Source organism: Falco biarmicus, chromosome 17 (assembly GCF_023638135.1).
Source record: "Falco biarmicus isolate bFalBia1 chromosome 17, bFalBia1.pri, whole genome shotgun sequence".
Classification (NCBI taxonomy): domain Eukaryota; kingdom Metazoa; phylum Chordata; class Aves; order Falconiformes; family Falconidae; genus Falco; species Falco biarmicus.
Genome location: NC_079304.1, coordinates 6,662,393 through 6,680,441, shown reverse-complemented (window position 1 = coordinate 6,680,441; position 18,049 = coordinate 6,662,393). Strand labels below are relative to the sequence as shown.

At 61.0% G+C, this 18,049-nt stretch overlaps 2 protein-coding genes and 1 long non-coding RNA gene across 8 annotated transcripts; 2 read left to right on the top strand and 1 right to left on the bottom strand.

Moving 5' to 3' along the window:
- Positions 1 to 16: 16 nt before the first annotated feature.
- On the bottom strand, positions 17 to 13,762 carry WNK3 (WNK lysine deficient protein kinase 3). 6 transcript variants are annotated; one of them, XM_056362638.1, is made up of 20 exons: positions 12,951 to 13,762; positions 11,889 to 12,061; positions 11,589 to 11,809; positions 11,363 to 11,520; positions 11,188 to 11,276; positions 10,896 to 11,115; positions 10,317 to 10,506; positions 10,072 to 10,247; positions 8,353 to 10,014; positions 8,158 to 8,274; positions 7,938 to 8,048; positions 7,826 to 7,853; positions 7,669 to 7,749; positions 6,783 to 7,552; positions 5,898 to 6,078; positions 4,572 to 4,618; positions 3,709 to 3,926; positions 3,397 to 3,620; positions 2,654 to 2,793; positions 17 to 2,528 (listed from the first exon to the last, which is right to left on the bottom strand). In XM_056362638.1, the coding sequence occupies exons 1-20, from the start codon at positions 13,284 to 13,286 to the stop codon at positions 2,403 to 2,405; spliced, it is 5,268 nt and encodes a 1,755-aa protein (XP_056218613.1). In that variant the 5' UTR covers positions 13,287 to 13,762; the 3' UTR covers positions 17 to 2,402. The 6 variants fall into 6 exon arrangements, with proteins under 6 accessions (XP_056218613.1, XP_056218617.1, XP_056218615.1 ...); XM_056362642.1 differs by having other exon boundaries at positions 2,654 to 2,772; XM_056362640.1 differs by having other exon boundaries at positions 8,353 to 9,999.
- Positions 13,763 to 14,581: 819 nt separating this feature from the next.
- TSR2 (TSR2 ribosome maturation factor) lies at positions 14,582 to 16,916 on the top strand. The gene is made up of 5 exons (XM_056362652.1): positions 14,582 to 14,735; positions 15,098 to 15,188; positions 15,289 to 15,380; positions 15,723 to 15,926; positions 16,308 to 16,916. The coding sequence occupies exons 1-5, from the start codon at positions 14,655 to 14,657 to the stop codon at positions 16,374 to 16,376; spliced, it is 537 nt and encodes a 178-aa protein (XP_056218627.1). The 5' UTR covers positions 14,582 to 14,654; the 3' UTR covers positions 16,377 to 16,916.
- A 173-nt stretch (positions 16,917 to 17,089) lies between these two features.
- On the top strand, positions 17,090 to 18,049 carry LOC130160287 (uncharacterized). The gene is made up of 3 exons (XR_008825973.1): positions 17,090 to 17,228; positions 17,799 to 17,883; positions 17,960 to 18,049. It is a non-coding gene; the product is annotated as an uncharacterized LOC130160287 (long non-coding RNA).

Below are 18,049 nucleotides of genomic sequence, written 5' to 3'. Positions count from 1 at the left end.
ACACCCCCCCCCCCCAAACCACACTCTTTCAGCTTTTCTATAGGTGACCCCCCATAGAACACCCCCCAACAGCCACCCACCCCCTTTAGTGCTGCCCTATATGCCCCTGCCCCGTGAGGAGCAGCTGCCTCTCCCTATAGGGCTTAGGAGACAGAACACCACCACCCCCCACTGATCTATAGGGGCCTGGGACACCCCTCTGAGGGCCTATAGATTCTAAAAGGCCCTGCGCCCCCCTGAAAAAGGGTCTATAGGGCCTCCTCAGCTCTAAGACCCTAAACTACTCCAAAAACAGACTATAGGGTCTTGGCACACCCCCTCCCCAAGGGCCTATAGCATTCCCCCTGCTCTATAGGGCCCTGGGATCCCCTCAGAAGGGCCTATAGGGCCTCCCCTGCTCTATAGGGCCCTGGGATCCCCTCAGAAGGGCCTATAGGGCCTCCCCTGCTCTATAGGGCCCTGGGATCCCCTCAGAAGGGCCTATAGGGCCTCCCCTGCTCTATAGGGCCCTGGGATCCCCTCAGAAGGGCCTACAGGGCCTCCCCTGCTCTATAGGGCCCTGGGATCCCCTCAGAAGGGCCTACAGGGCCTCCCCTGCTCTATAGAGCTCTGGACTCCCCCCCCAAACGTCCTTATAGAGCGTCCCCAGCTTCGTAGGGCCCTAGGACACCCTAAAAGGCCCTACAGAGTCTCAAGGCTCCCCAAAAAGGGCCTATAGGCTCTCCCCGGCTCTATAGGTCCTTGGGACCCCCCCCCCAAAGGCCTATAGGGCCCAAACCCCCACCCCCAAAAAGAGGCTTATAAAGCCCCAGCCCCCCCCAAGCGCCTACGGGGCCACGGGTTCCCCTCAAACGGCCTACAGGGCCCCAGCTACGGCTCTATAGGGTGTCCCCCCCCCCTCGCGCAAAGGCCTAGAGGGCCCCCGGCTCCCTGCGAGGCCTACGCGTCCCCCCCCGCCACCGCCCGACTAGGCCGCAGGCCCCACCGGCCAGGCGCAAGGCCTCGCCCGGCCGCTCCACCAACACCTCCCGGTTACCGCCGCCCGTGCCCGTGCCCGGCCCGGCGCCGCCGCGGCTCCTGCCCGGCTCCGGCCGCCCGATAAAGTTTTATTCAAACGCGGAAACGGGGAGGGAGAGGGCGGGGCCCGGGCGCCATTTTGGCCACGGCGCGCCGCCATTTTGGGAAGGGCGAAACAACCCGCCTCCCCATAGAAGGTACGGCGGGGTTGCCGCCATCTTGAGGAGGGACCCGCCATCTTGAGGAGGGACTCGCCATCTTGGGAGTGGCGCCCACCAGCCACGCTTTTATTTTTCTCCTTTTCAGGGACTTTTTTCGCACTTTATAACAGTTTCTCTCCCAAAATTTAACGCCTCCCTCCCCTCCTCAACCCGAACACCCAGGAAGACACCCCAAAACCTCTCTGCGTAGCGATGGGGTGAGGTAGACGGGCAGAAAACGGGATGAAATGACCCAAAAAGAGGCTGGGGGTGGGTTCAGTCGTACCAGTACGACCACTGGGGGGGGGGAGGTCACCAGTAACACCAATACAGCCAGTTCCCCCAGTTAAGGGGAATTCCAGGCCTGCAGGGCCGGGGGGTGGGGTGGGGTTTAGGGTGAAACATGGAGGTTTGGCCGCTCAAGGAGGGGGAGAAAAATGGGAATTTTGTGACAAATGAGGGAGACACTGAGGGGTCAGGGTTCAACCCGTTGACATTTTAGGGCAAAACAAGGTCGTATTGGGGCTAAAAATTGGAGTCACCTAATACACCAGGGGAAAAAAAGGGGAATAGGCCCAAAAAACGGGTTTTGGGGTTAAATGAGGTGATTTGAGGGCTGAAAATTGGGTCACCCATGGAGGAGGGGGCAGGCCAAGAGAAAGTGTTTTTTGGGGGTGAAACAATGCAATTTGAGGCCCAAAACAGGCATTTTGGGGTGAAAAGAGACAATTTGAGGGGCCAAAAGTGGGCCAGTTGGGGGGGGGGGGAGTGGGGTTTTGGGGTGAAACAATGCAATTTTAGGCCCAAAACAGGCATTTTGAGCTGAAAAGAGGTGATTTGGGGGGCTTAAAGTGGGTCCCGGGGGGGGGAGGGGGGGGGGAAACAAAGACATTTTGGGTACCAAAATGTGGTTTATCTCAGGGGAAGTGCAAAAAGGGGCAGTGACCCCCAAAAAGAGGGTTTGGGGGCAAAATAAGGTGAGCTGGGGGCCGAAGATGGGATTCCACTGGGGGGGGTGGGGGCAAAAAAAGGGTATTTTGGGGTGAAATTAGGGGATTTGGGGGCCAAAAAATGGGGTCACTCTGGGGGGGGAGGTATGACCCAAAACAGGGGGATTTTGGAGTGAAACGAGGAGGTTTGGGGGGCTGCGGGACAGCACTTTTAAGGTACCAGGGCTCCCCCACCTCACTCAGTCCCTGGTGGGAGGGGACTGCCCCCCCCATGGAGGTTGATTTTTGGAGGGGGGGGAGCCCCCCATTTTGGGGGGTTCATCCGGGCGCCGCGGAGGGTGGCCACCCACGACGATGTCCCCTGTGGGATTGGGAAGGGAGCGGGGAGAGGAAAAAGGTGGGTTTTAAATATTGGGGGGGACACACATCCCCAAGCATCCCACAAAGGGGGTTCAGGGCCCCCCCATAGGGTCCCCCACACGTTACCTGGGCTCGGGCAGTATCCTGCACCCACTCATCGACCAGCCGGTGCAGGTCATCGGTGAAGAGCCCCTTTTTTGGAGGGGCTGGGGGAGGAGGGGGGGGGGCTGGGTGGGTTAGGGGGCCTGCAGGGGGAACCCAGGTGTCTGGGTGTTGAGAGGGGGGGTTAGTGGAGAGGGGGGTGCCCCAAATCCCACCTGTACCCCAAACCCCCTCCCCAGACCATGGGACACCCCAAAACCCCCTCCCTATACCCTAAACCCCCCCTTTCACCCCAGAAGTCCCTCCCTATACCCCAAATCCCCCCTTGCACCTCAAAACCCCCTCCCTGGAGCCCAGGAGGGACTGAGCACCCCAAAATTCCCCCCTTAGAACTCAAAACCTCCTCCCTGTACCCCATCCCCCCGCCTTGCATCCCAGAAGCCCCTCCCCAGAACATGGAGTATCCCAAAACCTCCCCTGTACCCCCAAACCTCTCCCCACACCCTGAAATTTCCTCCCTGGAGCCCAGGAGGGACTTGAGCACCTCAAAAACCTGCCTTGCACCCCAAAAAACCCTCCCTGCACCCCAAAACCCCTCCTTATACTCCAAACCCTCCCCTTGGACCCCAGAACCCCCTTTATGCACCCCAAAACCCCTTCCCTGGGGCCCAGGAGGGACTGAGCATCCCCCAAATCCCCTCCTTGTACCCCAAAACTTCCCCTGTACCCTCAGACCCACCCCCTTGCACCCCAACCCCCCCCCAAACCTGTCACCGCTGCACCCCTTCCCCGTCCTCTTCCCTTGGCACCCCGAAGCCGTCGCGGGGATCCCCCGAGGCAATGATGAGGGAGTCCTCCACAATCCCCCGGCGGGGGTCCCCCAAATTTTTTGGGGTCCCCTCGAGCTTCTTTTAGGGCACGGAGACGCCCGTGCAGCTCCCGCAGCTCCTTGTCCTGCTGCGCCCGTAACGTCACCACCTCCTGGATATGCCTACGGGGGGGAGGTGGGGGAGTCGGGGGGGGTACCCCAATATTGGGGTGCCCCCCCCCCAACCTCCCCCGGGTCCCTCCCAACTTACTTTTCCCGCAACCTTCGCAGCTCCACCCGTAAATCTTCATCTTCGGGGTCAGTCTCCCCATCACTACTCATGGGGGACGATGGGGATCCAGGGGGGCGGGGGGGGGCTCCTGGGGGATGAGGGGGCCCCCCCATCCCCCCACTTTCACTTTCCGAACTGGGATCCCCCCAGTCGCCTTCGGTTTCAGGGGGGTCGCTTGATTCGGGGTTCGTTAGCGGCTGCAGGAGGTGTGGGGGGATATAGCAGTGATATGAGCTGGAGGGCGGATTTGGGGGGGTCCCTGGTGTAATTTGGGGTCCCTGGGGGGAGTTTTGGAGGTCCCTGGGGCAGTTGAGGGTCCCTTGGATAAGTTGGGGGGGGGGGTCCCAAGGGCTCTTTGGGGGTCCTGGGGCAGTTTCAGGGGGTCCCTGTGAGCAGTTTGGGGGACCCAGGGTAGTTTGGGGGTCCCGGGGCAGTTTCAGGGGGTCCCCGTGAGCAGTTTGGGGGTCCCGGGGCAGTTTGGGGGTCCTGGGGCAGTTTCAGGCGGTCCCTGTGATCAGTTTGGGGGTCCCGGGGCAGTTTCGGGGGGTCCCGGGGCAGTTTCAGGGGGTCCCCGTGAGCAGTTTGGGTGTCCCGGGGCAGTTTGGGGGTCCCGGGGCAGTTTCAGGGGGTCCCGGGGCAGTTTCGGGGGGTCCCGGGGCAGTTTGGGGGTCCTGGGGCAGTTTCAGGGGGTCCCTGTGATCAGTTTGGGGGTCCCGGGGCAGTTTCGGGGGGTCCCGGGGCAGTTTGGGGGTCCCGGGGCAGTTTGGGGGGCTCCACAGACCAACACGGGGAGTCCATGGGGCTGCTCCCCCCCCTCCACAGGGACCCCCACAAATACCCACCTGGCAGCGCCCCCGCCGGGGGGGATCCCCCAGTTCCTCTGGCTCCCCTGCGGGACAGGGCAGGGTATATATGTGTATATGGGGAGGGGTACATATAGGGGCATGTATAGGGCGACATGTGAATGGGGTTATAAATGTGGGGGGTAAAAAAGGGGGATAAAAATGGGGAGTCTAGATGGGGAGGTGTATATAGGGGTACATATGGGGAGGTATATATAGGGGTATATATGGGGAGGTGTACGTAGGGGTACATATGGGGAGGTGTACGTAGGGGTATATATGGGGAGGTGTATATAGGGGTACATATGGGGAGGTGTACATAGGGGTATATATGGGGAGGTGTATATAGGGGTACATATGGGGAGGTGTACATAGGGGTACATATGGGGAGGCATACATAGGGGTACATATGGGGAGGCATATATAGGGGTACATATGGGGAGGTGTATATAGGGGTACATATGGGGAGGTGTACGTAGGGGTATATATGGGGAGGTGTACGTAGGGGTACATATGGGGAGGTGTATATAGGGGTACATATGGGGAGGTGTACGTAGGGGTATATATGGGGAGGTGTATATAGGGGTACATATGGGGAGGTGTATATAGGGGTACATATGGGGAGGTGTACGTAGGGGTATATATGGGGAGGTGTACGTAGGGGTACATATGGGGAGGTGTACGTAGGGGTATATATGGGGAGGTGTATGTAGGGGTACATATGGGGAGGTGTATATAGGAGTATATATGGGGAGGTGTACATAGGGGTACATATGGGGAGGTGTATACAGGAGTATATATGGGGAGGTGTATGTAGGGGTATATATGGGGAGGTGTATGTAGGGGTATATATGGGGTGGAGGATAAATGGGAGGGTTAAAAGGCCGTGTATAGATTGGGGCTATAAATGGTGAGGGGTAAATACGGGGAGTATCCATCAGGAGACATACATATGAGAATACATACGGTGTTATATACGTGCGTATGCGTGGGGAGGGGGATCTATGAGGGGGTGTAGTTATATGGGGACTATATATCAGGAAACATACATATGAGAATACGTATGGTGTATAGGTGCGTATGCATGGGGAGGGGGATATATGAGGGGTGTATTTGGGGGTATGTACAGGGAGGGGTCTATATGGCAGCTTTATGGAGCAGTACATATAGCGAGGAGCACATACGGGGAGGGGGTATACACGTGGGTCGTACATTTATATACATCTATAGCGGTACATATGGAGAAGGGTGTAAGAGGGGTTACAAATGAGGGGGGATAAATGGGGGCACCAGTGGGGGGTGGAGGTGGGGACGCAGCCCCCCTACCTGGCAGGGGGTGTCCCCCCGCAGCAGGGGGGGGCTGCCGGAGCCGCCGGGCCCAGCTTTTGATCTTGCGACCCCAGGTCTTCTTGCTGACAGGGTTTTTGAGGCGGGGGCAGTTAAACCCCAGGGCGAAATAGCTCCCCCCAGCGGTGGGGCGGCCCGGGGTCCTCTCCGCTGGGGGATCCTGTGGAAATGGGGTGCTGAGGTGGCCACCAGCCCCCACAAAATGTCGGGGGTGGGGCAGGGGGGTGGGGAAGGTTGTCGTTGGTGTTTGAGGGACGCCAAGGTCATGGGGGACACCAAGGTCTTGGGGTCCTCTGGTCTTTGGGGGCACCAGAGTCTTGGGGTTTGAGGGACATCAAGGTCTTTCTTGGGGTCCTCTGGTCTTTGGGGGCACCGAAATCTTGGGGTTTGAGGGACACCAAAGTCTTGGGGTCCTCTGGTCTTTGGGGGCACCAGAGTTTTGGGGTTTGAGGGACATCAAGGTCTTTCTTGGGGTCCTCTGGTCTTTGGGGGCACCGAAATCTTGGGGTTTGAGGGACACCAAAGTCTTGGGGTCCTCTGGTCTTTGGGGGCACCAGAGTTTTGGGGTTTGAGGGACATCAAGGTCTTTCTTGGGGTCCTCTGGTCTTTGGGGGCACCGAAATCTTGGGGTTTGAGGGACACCAAAGTCTTGGGGTCCTCTGGTCTTTGGGGGCACCAGAGTTTTGGGGTTTGAGGGACATCAAGGTCTTTCTTGGGGTCCTCTGGTCTTTGGGGGCACCAAAGTCTTGGGGTTTGGGGGACAATGGTCTTTAGTCCTTGGAGAATGTCCAGGTCTTGGGGTTTGGGGACAATGGTCTCCAATCCTTGGGGGACACCACTGTCCTGGGGTTTGGGGACAATCACCTCTGGTCCTGTGAGTGCATCCTGCTCCCAGGCTCCGGCAATGGCCATCTCTGGTCCTTGAGGGACATCGAGCTCTTGGGGTTTGGGGACAATTGTCTCCAGTTCCCCAGGTCCATCCTGCTCCCAAGCTCTGGTGACAGTCATCCCCTCTCCTTCAGGGAGACCCAGGTCTTGGTGTCCAGGGATGACGGTGTCTGGTCCTTGGTAGTCCTCAGGCTCTTCAGGTTTGGGGACAGTTGTGTCTGGTTGCCCAGGTCCATCCTGTTTCCAAGTGCTGGTGACAGTTGTCCCTGGTCCTTGGGGGACATCAGGGTCTTGGGATTTGGGGACAATCATCTCTGGTCCCATGGGTTCATCCAGCTCTTGGGGTCTGGTGACGATCATCTCCAGTCCTTGAGGGACACCTAGGTCACAGGGCTTGGGGATGGTCTTCTCCTGTCCTTGAGAGACACCAAGCTCAGGGGGGTTCGGGACGGTTGTCTCTTGTCCATTGGGTGTGTCCAGCTCACAGGGTTTGGGGACAATCATCTCCTGTCCTTGGAGGACACCCAGGCCACTGGGTTTGGGGACAATCATCTCTGGTCCCCCAGGTTCATCCTGCTCCAATGCTCCAGTGATGACCACCCCTGGTTCTTGAGGGCCACCTGGCTCCTGGGGTCTGGCGACAACAATCCCTGGTTCTTGAGGGTCACCAACATCTGGGATCACATCCACCTCGCCGCCACTGGATGTCCCCAAGGTTCGTCGGTTGGGTGGAGGTCCTCCAGGACCTGCAAGGAGGTGACACCCCCAATCCATGGAGGTTGTGGGGGAGGCATGGGGGGACACTGGTGTCCCACGTACCCTCCCCCCCGCCACGTTCCATGTCCCCTCTTGGGTGACTCACCAGTGGCTTCCCGGTTCCTGATGGTCTGGTTGATGCAAAACCTCCAACGACCGACGGGGGACGATTGGGGGGCACCTTCTCCTGGTGGGGGGAGGGGTGAGGGTGGTTGGGGGGTGGAGGGTGACCCCGCTGCCCCTCCCCCTCCCCTGCTACTCACCACCACCCGCCTGCTCAGGAGGTCCCGCCTGTGAGGAGACATTTTGGGGGGGTTACAGGTCAACTGCTGCGGTGGCCCCAGGTGTCCGGGGACATGGGGTGTGGGGGGTCACCTGGGGGTCCATGGGGGGGGCACCGAGGAGCCCTCGCGCCTGTGCCACGATGGCCTTCAGCTCCTCCACGAACTTCTCCCGCTCACCCTCCAGCACGAAGTTGTCCTCAACCTTCCAGAGGACAATTAGTTTGGGGTGGGGTGGGGGGTGTGACATTAATTGGGGGAGGGGTTTTAGGGTGGGGGGAGGAGTTTTGGGGTTTGGGGCGGGGGGGTGTCACCATGTAGCAAGCAATGTCCTCCGGGGCGTCTCCATCGGCATCGAACTTGAAGGTCACCATCTTGCTGTCGTGGGTCTCCAGCTGACACTCCACCGTGTTGTCCCCAGGGGAGGAGACCTACGGGGTTGGGGACGTGAGTTACGGGGTGTCCCTCTGTCCCACCCCCCCAAAACAGTCCCCCTTCCCCGTGCCGACCTGGAGGACGGTGAGCTGGAAGCGAGGAATCCTCTCCGGACGTGGGCAGGAGGCTCGGCGTTGTCGGATGCGGTCAGGTTTGGCACCAGGGGGCTCGGGGACAGTGGTGGCCTCGGGGACACGGAGGAAGGGCACCGCATCTGGAGGGTTGGTGGCAGATGTTGGGGGATCGGGGTGCAGGGATGCGTCTTCCAGTGGGGGACCTGCTGGCAGGGTGGGAAGCAGTGGCATCCCTGGGGCTGGTGGCATCCCAGACAGAGGTGGCATCCCTGGGGCTGGCGATGTCCCCATGGTTGGTGGCATCCCTTGGGCTGATGGTGTCCCCATGGTTGGTGGCATCCCAGATGGAGGTGGCATCCCTGGGGCTGGCGATGTCCCCATGGTTGGTGGCATCCCTTGGGCTGGTGGTGTCCCCATGGTTGGTGGCATCCCTAGGGCTGGTGGCATCCCAGATGGAGGTGGCATCCCTGGGGCTGGCGATGTCCCCATGGTTGGTGGTATCCCTAGGGCTGGTGGCATCCCAGATGGAGGTGGCATCCCTGGGGCTGGTGATGTCCCCATGGTTGGTGGCATCCCTGGGGCTGGCAACGTCCCCATGGTTGGTGGCATCCCTGGGGCTGGTGGCATCCCAGATGGAGGTGGCATCCCTGGGGCTGGTGATGTCCCCATGGTTGGTGGCATCCCTGGGGCTGGCGATGTCCCCATGGTTGGTGGCATCCCTAGGGCTGGTGGCATCCCAGATGGAGGTGGCACCACTGGGGCTGGTGGCAACCCAGATAGGGGTGGCATCCCCACGGTTGGTGGCATCTCTGGAGCTGATGGTATCCCCACAGCTGGTGGCATCCCTGGGGCTGGCTGTGGCTGCATGGTGGGGATCGGCTGTGGTGGCATCCCAGCTGGTGGTGGCATCCCTGGAGCCAGCTGCGACTGGATGGTGGGCACCTGCTGTGGTGGCATCCCTGGAGCTGGTGGCATCCCTGGCACCAGCTGTGGCTGCATGGTGGGGACTGGAAGTGGTGGCATCCCTTGGGCTGGTGGCATCCCCGGAGCTGGCTGCAGCTGCACAATGGGGACCGACTGTGGTGGCATCCCAGTTGGTGGTGGCATCCCGGTTGGTGGTGGCATTGCCAGAGCAGCTGGCATTCCGGGTGGTGGTGGCATCCCTGGACCTGGTAGCATGCCAGCTGGTGGTGGCATCCCTGGAGCTGGTGGCATTCCAGTTGGCGGTGGCATCCCAGCTGGTGGTGGCATCCCTGGAGCTGGTGGCATTCCAGTTGACGGTGGCATCCCTGGAGCTGGTGGCATTCCAGTTGGCGGTGGCATCCCAGCTGGTGGTGGCATCCCTGGAGCTGGTGGCATTCCAGTTGGCGGTGGCATCCCTGGAGCTGGTGGCATCCCAGTTGGCGGTGGCATCCCTGGAGCTGGTGGCATCCCTGGAGCCGGCTGCACGCTGGGCACCGCCGGTGCCATCCCCGGACCCGGTGCCCCAGGAGCTGGCTGCAGCCGTGCCACCACCACCGATGACACCCCTGATGACATCTGCATTGCACCGACCCCTGGCTCCCCATCAACACCAGATGGCTCCAGCACCGCTGTGGTGGCACCTCCGGTGACATCTGTTGATGTCCCCTCCACCCCGTAGGTGACCTGTGGGTCGAGGTGCTGCGGTGGGAGGTGGTCCCATGGTCCCCACCCCAACCCGGTGTGATGGGGACTTACTGGCACCTGCAAGGGGTTGGGATGGCCACAAGTGGGGGATGCCCCATCTTGAGGGGGTCCTGGTGGCCCTTGTTGGTAGCACCCAAGGAGCTGTGGTGCAGGCTCAGGTGCCCCGGTGAGACCACGGGTGCTGGTGGCATCTGAGATGGGACCGTTCTCCAAGAGCCCATCGGCTGCTGAGGAACAACCAGGGGTGAGCAGTTTTGGGGGGCCACCAGCCGTGGGGTGGAAGCTGGGGGTCTCACCAGCAGTGGGGGGCTGTTGCCGGAGCAGCTGCTGCCGGACGTGTTGATCCACCTCAGTGTCCTCATTTTCAGGGAGTCCCCGACCTTCTGCTTGCTTCTTCTCCCGCGTCTTCCTCACCAACATCAACCGGTCCCGGATGGACTTGGCAACGGCTTTGGAGTCACTTTCATGGAAGAAGCCGGATTTCACCTGGTTGGGGGAGAAAACGGGATGTCCGTGGGGAGCAGGTCATGGTGAACTTGGAGAACTGTTGGCTTGGGAAGGGTTCAAGAAGAATTTGAGGGGCCAAGAGTAGGGTTCATGGGTGAATTTATAGGTCGATTGATCTTTGCGGGGTTCAAGATAAGTTTGAGGGGCCAACCACACAGTTCATGGAGGAATTTAGGGGATCGTTGGCTTTGGAAGGGGTTCAACATGAGTTTGAGGGGCCAGCTGTAGGGTTCATGGCAATTTTGCAGGCTTGTTGACTTCAGGAAGGGTCAAGACAAGTTGGAGGGGCCAACCCCAGCAGGGTTTTGGGGTACCCCCCACAGGTTCTCAGCCCCCAGATGCCACCTCTGGACCCTGGCACCACTCACCATCTCGTAGGCCACCTCCTCGGGGACATCGGCCTCCAAGTTGAAGCTGAACTCGATGGCCTCGTTGTCCTTGTGCTTCCCCTTCAACTTCTTGGGGTCCTCCACCCAAAGTCGGAGTGCCAAGGAGGAGTCGAGACCCCCATCGTCCTCTGCCAGCTCCACGCGTAACCCCGTGTCCTCCGCGAAGAAAGCATGGTTCAGTAGGTCCCGGATGGAAAGCCTATGGGCAAGAGCGTGGTCAACATTGGGGTGTCATCTAGGGGATCCCCATGTAGCACCCCTCTTCTCCCACCTCTCCGCCTTGTTCTGCCGGATGCAACCTTCGATGATCTCCTTCACCTCTGGGTCCGTCACCTTGTCGAAGCTGGCCGGCTTGATGCCCTAGAGGAGGAGGAAGCGCAGTGATGATGCCCACCACCACAGTGCTGGAAGGGTGTTGGGACACGCCGGCAAGACCAGGAACCCACGCTGGTGACTTTGCGGTAGATCTGGGCAGCGTTTTGGCACTCGGAGTAGGGATACTCAGAGGTGCCCATCTCCAACATGCACATCCCGAAGGCATAGACATCCACCGACTCATCGTAGCGTTCCTCGTACATCTCTGGGGCCATGAATTCAGGTGTACCTACGGGGCGGGCAGTGAGAACCAGCACCTGGCAACCGGCAGGCGTGCTTCGGCACGACGCGTCTTACCAATGACACTTTTGGCGAAAGAGGTCCTCATGAGGGTGGCCAGACCCAAATCGCCGATTTTGACGGAACCCGTGGGGCCGGTGATGAAGATGTTGTCGCACTTGAGGTCCCGGTGGATGATGGGTGGTGTACGGGTGTGGAGAAAGTGGAGACCCTTCAAGATCTGCCGGCACCAGCTCCGTAACACCTTGGGCTTCATCACCTTGAACCTCTTGAGATACCTGTGTGACAAGGCAAGCCGACCCACTGTCACCTCCTCAGCTCCACTGCACCAATGTGCCACGAAACACCATCACTCACGTCTTGAGGGTGCCGGAGGTCATCAGTTCAGTGACGAGGACGATGCACTTCTTGCCCTTGACTGTGGACTCCCAAGAGTCATAGAAGCGGACGATGTTGGGGTGCTGCAACCCCTTCAACATCTCCGCTTCTTCCTTAAACCGTTGCTGCTCCACCTTGGTCAACTTGCGGTCCTGGTGCCCAGGGAGGGAGGATGGACAACATCAAACCCACCCCCAATTCAGGGATCATCATCACCCACCGCGTTTGCCGGCCAAGCCGAGCGATGAGCCTCATCCTGCCGTGCCTAAAAGCTCCTTCAACTCCCTGAGGAACGCTCGCCGCTCGTTAAGAGGCTGTAATTAATTGGCCATGGCCCGGTGCCCGTTGGCAGGAGCTGCCGGGATTCACTGGCGAGTTGAGATGAATGAATTTGAGGGTTTCAGGGATTCATTTTGTGGTACGTTGAGGAATCCGGCAGTTTAAGAGGATAATTAATAAATTTGGGAGAGAAATGGGTAAATCTGGAGCTAATTGGCAAGATTGGGGGGTTGGAAGGGGACTTTGTGCGTAGGGGTGGCGTCAAGGGCTTTGGAGACATGGATATGGGGAATGTCGAGGAGTTGAAGGGTTGAACGATGGAATCAACAGGTTGGAGGGGCCACCTGCAGGGTTTGTGGTGAATTTGGGGGTTTATTATCTTCAGGGGGATCAGCTGTGAGGTTGGGGGGCCAATTGTAGAATTCATGGTGAATTTGGGACTTCAGGAGATGTTCAAGATCAATTTGAGGGGCCAACCGTCATGGTCATGGTGAATTTTGGGGTGTCATTGACTTTGGAGGAGCATAAAGATCAATTTGAGGGGCCAGCCATGAGGGTTCATGATGAATTTTGGGGTGCCATTGACTTTGGAAGAGCTTCAAGATAAATTTGAGGGTTCAGAAGACCTCCAAACCCATTTTTGGAGCCCACCCACCTTTCTAAACCCCACTGATTAACCAAAACCCCCTTAATGAAGGGCCACCCCCATCTGCACCCCATGGCAGTGCCCTCGCCACCCAGGAACCCACTTTGGGGGCTCACCTGCAGCTCACACCAAGCCACCTCCACCCAGGTGTCGGTGTCGAAGCCCTTGAAGACTGTCTTGAAGGCTCCGCGTCCCAGCTCGATGTCGAATTTAAGGAATCTTCCACCCGGCGAGGTGGCCACCGCCTTCATCTCGGCTTCTTCCTCCACCTCCTCCTTCCCTCCCGTGCCCCCCCCCCGAAACTCGAGAACCCCCCGAAACTCGGGGTCTCCACGATCGTTTGGTGGTCCCCGTTCTTCATCCTCCAATAACTCCACGCTCTTTCGGAAGAAGCGTTTGGGGGGGACAGGGGGGGACACAGGGACTCTGGGGTCCCCCAAATCGGTGGCCATGTTGTCCCCACACCCCCCCTGCCCCGTGCTTTAAATACTGGGGTGCCTGGGGGGGGGCTAAAATAAGGGGGTCCTCACGGGGGGCTTGGTTGACCCTATAGACCTGTGGGGTGGAACGGGGACCCAGGCATCGGGGGGGGGGGGGGGGGGCAGGAGGGGGGGGGTGGGGGGTGGGGTCCCCAGTGGGGTTACCTCAATTTTTGCGGGGGTGTGTGTGTCCCCAGTGTCACCGGTGGTTGCACTGTCACCCCCCCCCCTATGGGGGGACCTGCTGGGGAAACAAAGAGGCTTCATTAAGGAGGAGCCAGGTTAAATAATTAGAGGGGAGGGGTTAATTAGGGGGGTCCCAAAAATCCATAGGGGGTGGGAGTATCCCCCCGCCCCCCCCCCCCCATATACATCGGCCTTTTCCTCTGGAGGGACTGCTGGGCGCAGGTGGCTTGTCCCCCATAGATGCTATAGGCACCGCAGCCCTGCCCACCCGCCCTGGGAGCTATAGGTACCCTGTGGGTGTAGCCCCCTGCCCTCAGATCCCTCCAGTATCCCACCCCCTATAGCCTCTATAGATCCTATAGACACAGCGTATGCTCGGTTCCGACCAGTACCCACCCCCTACAGCCCTTCTGTACCCCCCATAGACCCTCTGTATCCCCCACACCCCCTATGGATGCTGTGCATCCCACACCCCTTGTGTACTTTCACATCTCCTATAGCCCTTTCATGCCCCTATAGCTCCTACGTGCCCCATACGCCTTATAGACCTTTTATACCCCTACACCCCCTATAGCCCCCATATACCTCCACATCTCCTGTAACCCCCTACAGGCCCCCACACCCCCCATAGCCCCTATACACCGCCACATTCCCTATAGCCCTTTTATACCCTCTTATCCCCTATAGCCCCCATATGCTCCCACATCCCTTATAGCTCCTGTACACCTCCACATCCCCGATAGCCCCCACATCCCCTACAGCACTCTAGAGCTCCCTATAGCCCCGTACACCTCCACATCCCCTATAGCCCTGTAAACCTCCGCATCTTCTATGGCCCCCGCGTTCCCCTACAGCCTCCATACGCCCCCCCGCGCCTCATAGCCCCCGCGTGCCCCCCACCCCATAGCCCCCCCCCCCGCGCACCCCCCGGCCCCTATAGCCCCGCTCCCCTCCCTCCCCCCGCCCCTCCCGCTCACCTGCGTCACGTGACCGCCGCCGCGCGGGGGCTGCCGGGATCTGTAGTCCTTTCCAGCCTCCGCCTTTAGCCCCGCCCCCTGACGATCGCGCGTTCGGCGCTCGCTCGCTCGGTGGCTCGGCGTTCGGCTCGCCGATCGGTCACTCGGTACTCGGCTGCGCGCCCTGCGCAGCGGCGTCATGGCGGCCCCCGGGCTGGAGGAGTGGGGCCTGTTCGCCCAGGGGGTGCAGGCGGTGCTGAGCGGCTGGGCCGCGCTCCAGGTGTGGCGGGGGGCACCGGGGGGCGTGGGACGTGGAGGGGAGCCGGGGAGGGTGGGGTGGAGTGGGAACGGGGGGACAGGGATACGGTGGAACAGAAACAGGGGGGTAAGGGGAACCGGGGGGGACGACATGAAGAGAAAATCGGGGGGGGGGGGGGGGAGGGGAATCGAGGAGAGGGAGAAGAGGGGAGGGGACACGCAATGAGGGGGACACCGGGAGGGTGCCATGGGGGACACACACTGTGGAGGGGGGAAACCAGGAGGGGGAGGGCCTAGGAAACACTTGGGAGGCTGCCCCGCCCCCCAAGGGTGGGCGTGGCCTCAACATGCCCTTCTCCCTCCCCCCCCCCCCCCCCCCCCAAGCTGGCTGTGGCCCAGGGCTTCGGGGGGCCACAGGGCCCCGAAAAGGCTGCATGGCTGGCAGGGGCCCTGCAGGACTTTTTTGCACAAAATGGTGAGTGTTGCCTCTCCCCACCCCTCCCCCCCGTGCCCCCCAGGTGGGGGAGGGGTGAGAGGTAACCGTGACACACGCACTGCCCCCCCCCGCCCCCCAGCGGAGCTGCAGGAGGAGGAGGTGGAGGAGTTCCTGGCCGAGGTGATGGATAATGAGTTCGATACAGCAGTAGAGGATGGCAGCCTGCAGCAGGTGGGCTCCCAGTATATACCAGGATGCTCCCACCAGCCTCCAAGCCCAGCCCCCAGCACTCCCAGCACAACCCAGTTCACCCCACCAGGTTGTTAGCGGTCCTTGTCCTCACCCCCAGTCCCTTTCCAGTATGTCCTTAGTATTCCTGTAGCCAAACCAGTCACCAGTACAGCCCAGTTCCCACTCAAGCTCTTATCGGTACCCTTTAGGGATCCCAGTTCCCTCCCAGTCCCTCCCAATATATCCCAGCTCCCTCCCAGCCCCTCCCAATATATCCCAGCTCCCTCCCAATTTATCCCAGTGCTCTGCCAGCCCTCTCCCAGTATGCCCTCCTGCCCGTAGGTGAGCCGAGAACTGGTGACGCTGTTTGCACAGGCCAGCCGGGGGGATGTGGCGGGGGTGAGGGAGGCTCTGGGGGCGCTGGCTCGCCGCGGCCCTGCCCTTTGCGCAGCCCTGGCTGCCGCCCACCCCGCCCCCACCCCCGCCACCCCCGGGCGGGGGGAGGAAGAAGAGGAGGAGGAGGAGAGCAGCAAGGAGGAGGAGGAGGTACGGCACTGATGATGTCATCAGAATGGGTGGGGGTACGCTGGTGATGTCACTGAGGTGGGGCAGATCCTGCAGAACCCTATGGAGCGTGGTTATGATGTCATCAAATTGCAGGCAGGGGGCGCTGGTGATGTCATTGAATGGGGAGGGGACATGGGGGGGATGTTGATGATGTCATCAGATAGGTGTGGGACATGGAGGGGACTGATGACATCAGCAAATGAGAGAGAATGCCCGGGGGGGGGGTGGTGGTGGCAATAATTATGTCAGCAAATCCGGGGAGGGGGGCAACAGGGGGGCCCCTGTGACATGGGGGAGGGCGCTGCTGATGTCACCAAGGGGGGGGGGGAGGTGACACTGATGATGTCATACCCCACCCAGGCGATGGAGTGTGGGACCCCCCCACCCCCCCCTGATGGCTGGACCCTGGTGCGGCGGCGGCGGCGGTGAGGGGGATGCCCCCCCCTCACCAACCTGGGCATCACCCCTCCCCCCCCCCACCCCTCAACGTGGGGGTAATAAAGCCACTGCCCCCAGCTGGGGGGTGGGGAAAGCTGGGTCGTGGGTTTTTTTGGGGGAAGCCCCTGCAGAGACCCTATAGCTCCATAGGAACTTCCTGTAACCCATATAGAGCCACCCACAGCCCCTATAGGGACACCCGTGAACCTATAGAGACCCTATAGCTCCATAGGAACTCTCCATAACTGTGCAGAGTCCCCCACAGCCCCTATGGGACCCACCGATCCTACAGAGACCCTACAGCCACATAGAAACCTCCCACAACCCATACAGAGACTCTCACAGATCCTATAGAGGCTGTATAGCCCTGTAGGGACTTCCCGTAGCCCATACAGAGACCCTCACGGACCCTATAGGGACCTCTCCTGACCCTATAGAGGCTCTATAGCCCCATAGGGACTCTCCCGGGACCCTATGGAGCCCCTATGCATCCCTTCCCAGTGCCACCAGTCCGGCCCCTCTCCCCGCCCCTTCCAAAGTGGTGGCGCGCTGCCCCCAGCGAGGGGGGGGGGGGGGGGGGGGGGGGGGCTTGCCTTCACACACGGTCATTGGCGGGGCAACCCGTCAGTGAGGGCGGTGCCGCGCGGCGATTGGTGGAGGAAGGCGGCGGGCGGAGCGAGAAGCGGTGGCAGGCGATTGGCTGCGGCAGCGGGGACGGGCGGCGATTGGTGGAGGAGGGCGGCGGGCGGGGCGAGAAGCGGTGGCGGGCGATTGGTGGGCCGCGGTGGCAGCGCGGGAGGAAGCAGCGATGGTGGAGGCGGGCGGGCTGCGGCGCGCGCGGCGGTGAGCGGCGGCGGGGAGCCCGCGCGCGGCCCCTCAGGCCGCCGCCATTTTGGCTCCGTTCCCACGGGTGTCCCGGGGGAGGCTCTGTGTTCCCACGCGTGTTCCTGGCCGATCCTGGGGACCTACATGTATCCCTGGGGAGGTCCCGTGTGTCCACGCGTGTTCCTGTGGGACCCTGGCGCCCTACATGTGTCCCTGGGGGGGTGGTCCTCGGGTCCCTGCCTGAGTCGTTGGGGCGTCTCGGGTTCTCGGGAGGGTCCCCGTGTCACTGCGCATCCCTGTGGGGTTTCTCTGTCCTCAGCGGGGTCCCTTGGGTAGGTCTCGTGTCCTCAGGGGGGGCCCACCTATTCCCACACACCTTCCCTGGGGGGGTCCTGGGGACCCCACGCGTGTCCCTGATGTATTTTGAGGGGTGGGGTGGGGGGAGATCTCCTGTCCTCAGGTTGGTGCTATGTTCCCACGTGTGTCCATAGGGTTTCCCAGGTTCTTGGGAGGGATCTGTGTCCCCACACGTGTCCCTAGTGGGTCCCGGGCCCCCACGTGTCTGTGACGGGCCACGCATGTCCCCAGGACGCTGGCGGCACTCGAGGCCGCCTTGGCCTTGGAGGAGGAGAACAGCGACATCCCGGCCCGTGTCCTGGTTGAGCATCTTGTGGTGAGACCCACAACTGCCCCGTAGCCCCCCACAGCTGCCCCCTGACTGCCCCGTAAGGCCCCACGGCTGCCCCCAGGACACCCGTCGGAAGCAGAAGCTGCTGCTCACACAGCTGCGGGTGCTGTGCCAGCTGCTGGGTGTGATCGAGAGTCCCGGCCCCCACCTG

What these genes read in the sequence shown, in the direction of transcription:
- WNK3 (XM_056362638.1), bottom strand. Translation starts at nt 13,286, where the DNA reads ATGGCCACCGATTTGGGGGACCCCAGAGTCCCTGTGTCCCCCCCTGTC. An exon ending in TCTACCGCAAAGTCACCAGC is followed by an intron (nt 11,277 to 11,362) that starts GTGGGTTCCTGG and finishes CTCCTCCTCTAG; the next exon opens with GGCATCAAGCCGGCCAGCTT. An exon ending in AAGGGGTGCAGCGGTGACAG is followed by an intron (nt 2,794 to 3,396) that starts GTTTGGGGGGGG and finishes CTCAACACCCAG; the next exon opens with ACACCTGGGTTCCCCCTGCA.
- TSR2 (XM_056362652.1), top strand. Translation starts at nt 14,655, where the DNA reads ATGGCGGCCCCCGGGCTGGAGGAGTGGGGCCTGTTCGCCCAGGGGGTG. An exon ending in AGGATGGCAGCCTGCAGCAG is followed by an intron (nt 15,381 to 15,722) that starts GTGGGCTCCCAG and finishes TCCTGCCCGTAG; the next exon opens with GTGAGCCGAGAACTGGTGAC. An exon ending in GCAGCAAGGAGGAGGAGGAG is followed by an intron (nt 15,927 to 16,307) that starts GTACGGCACTGA and finishes TACCCCACCCAG; the next exon opens with GCGATGGAGTGTGGGACCCC.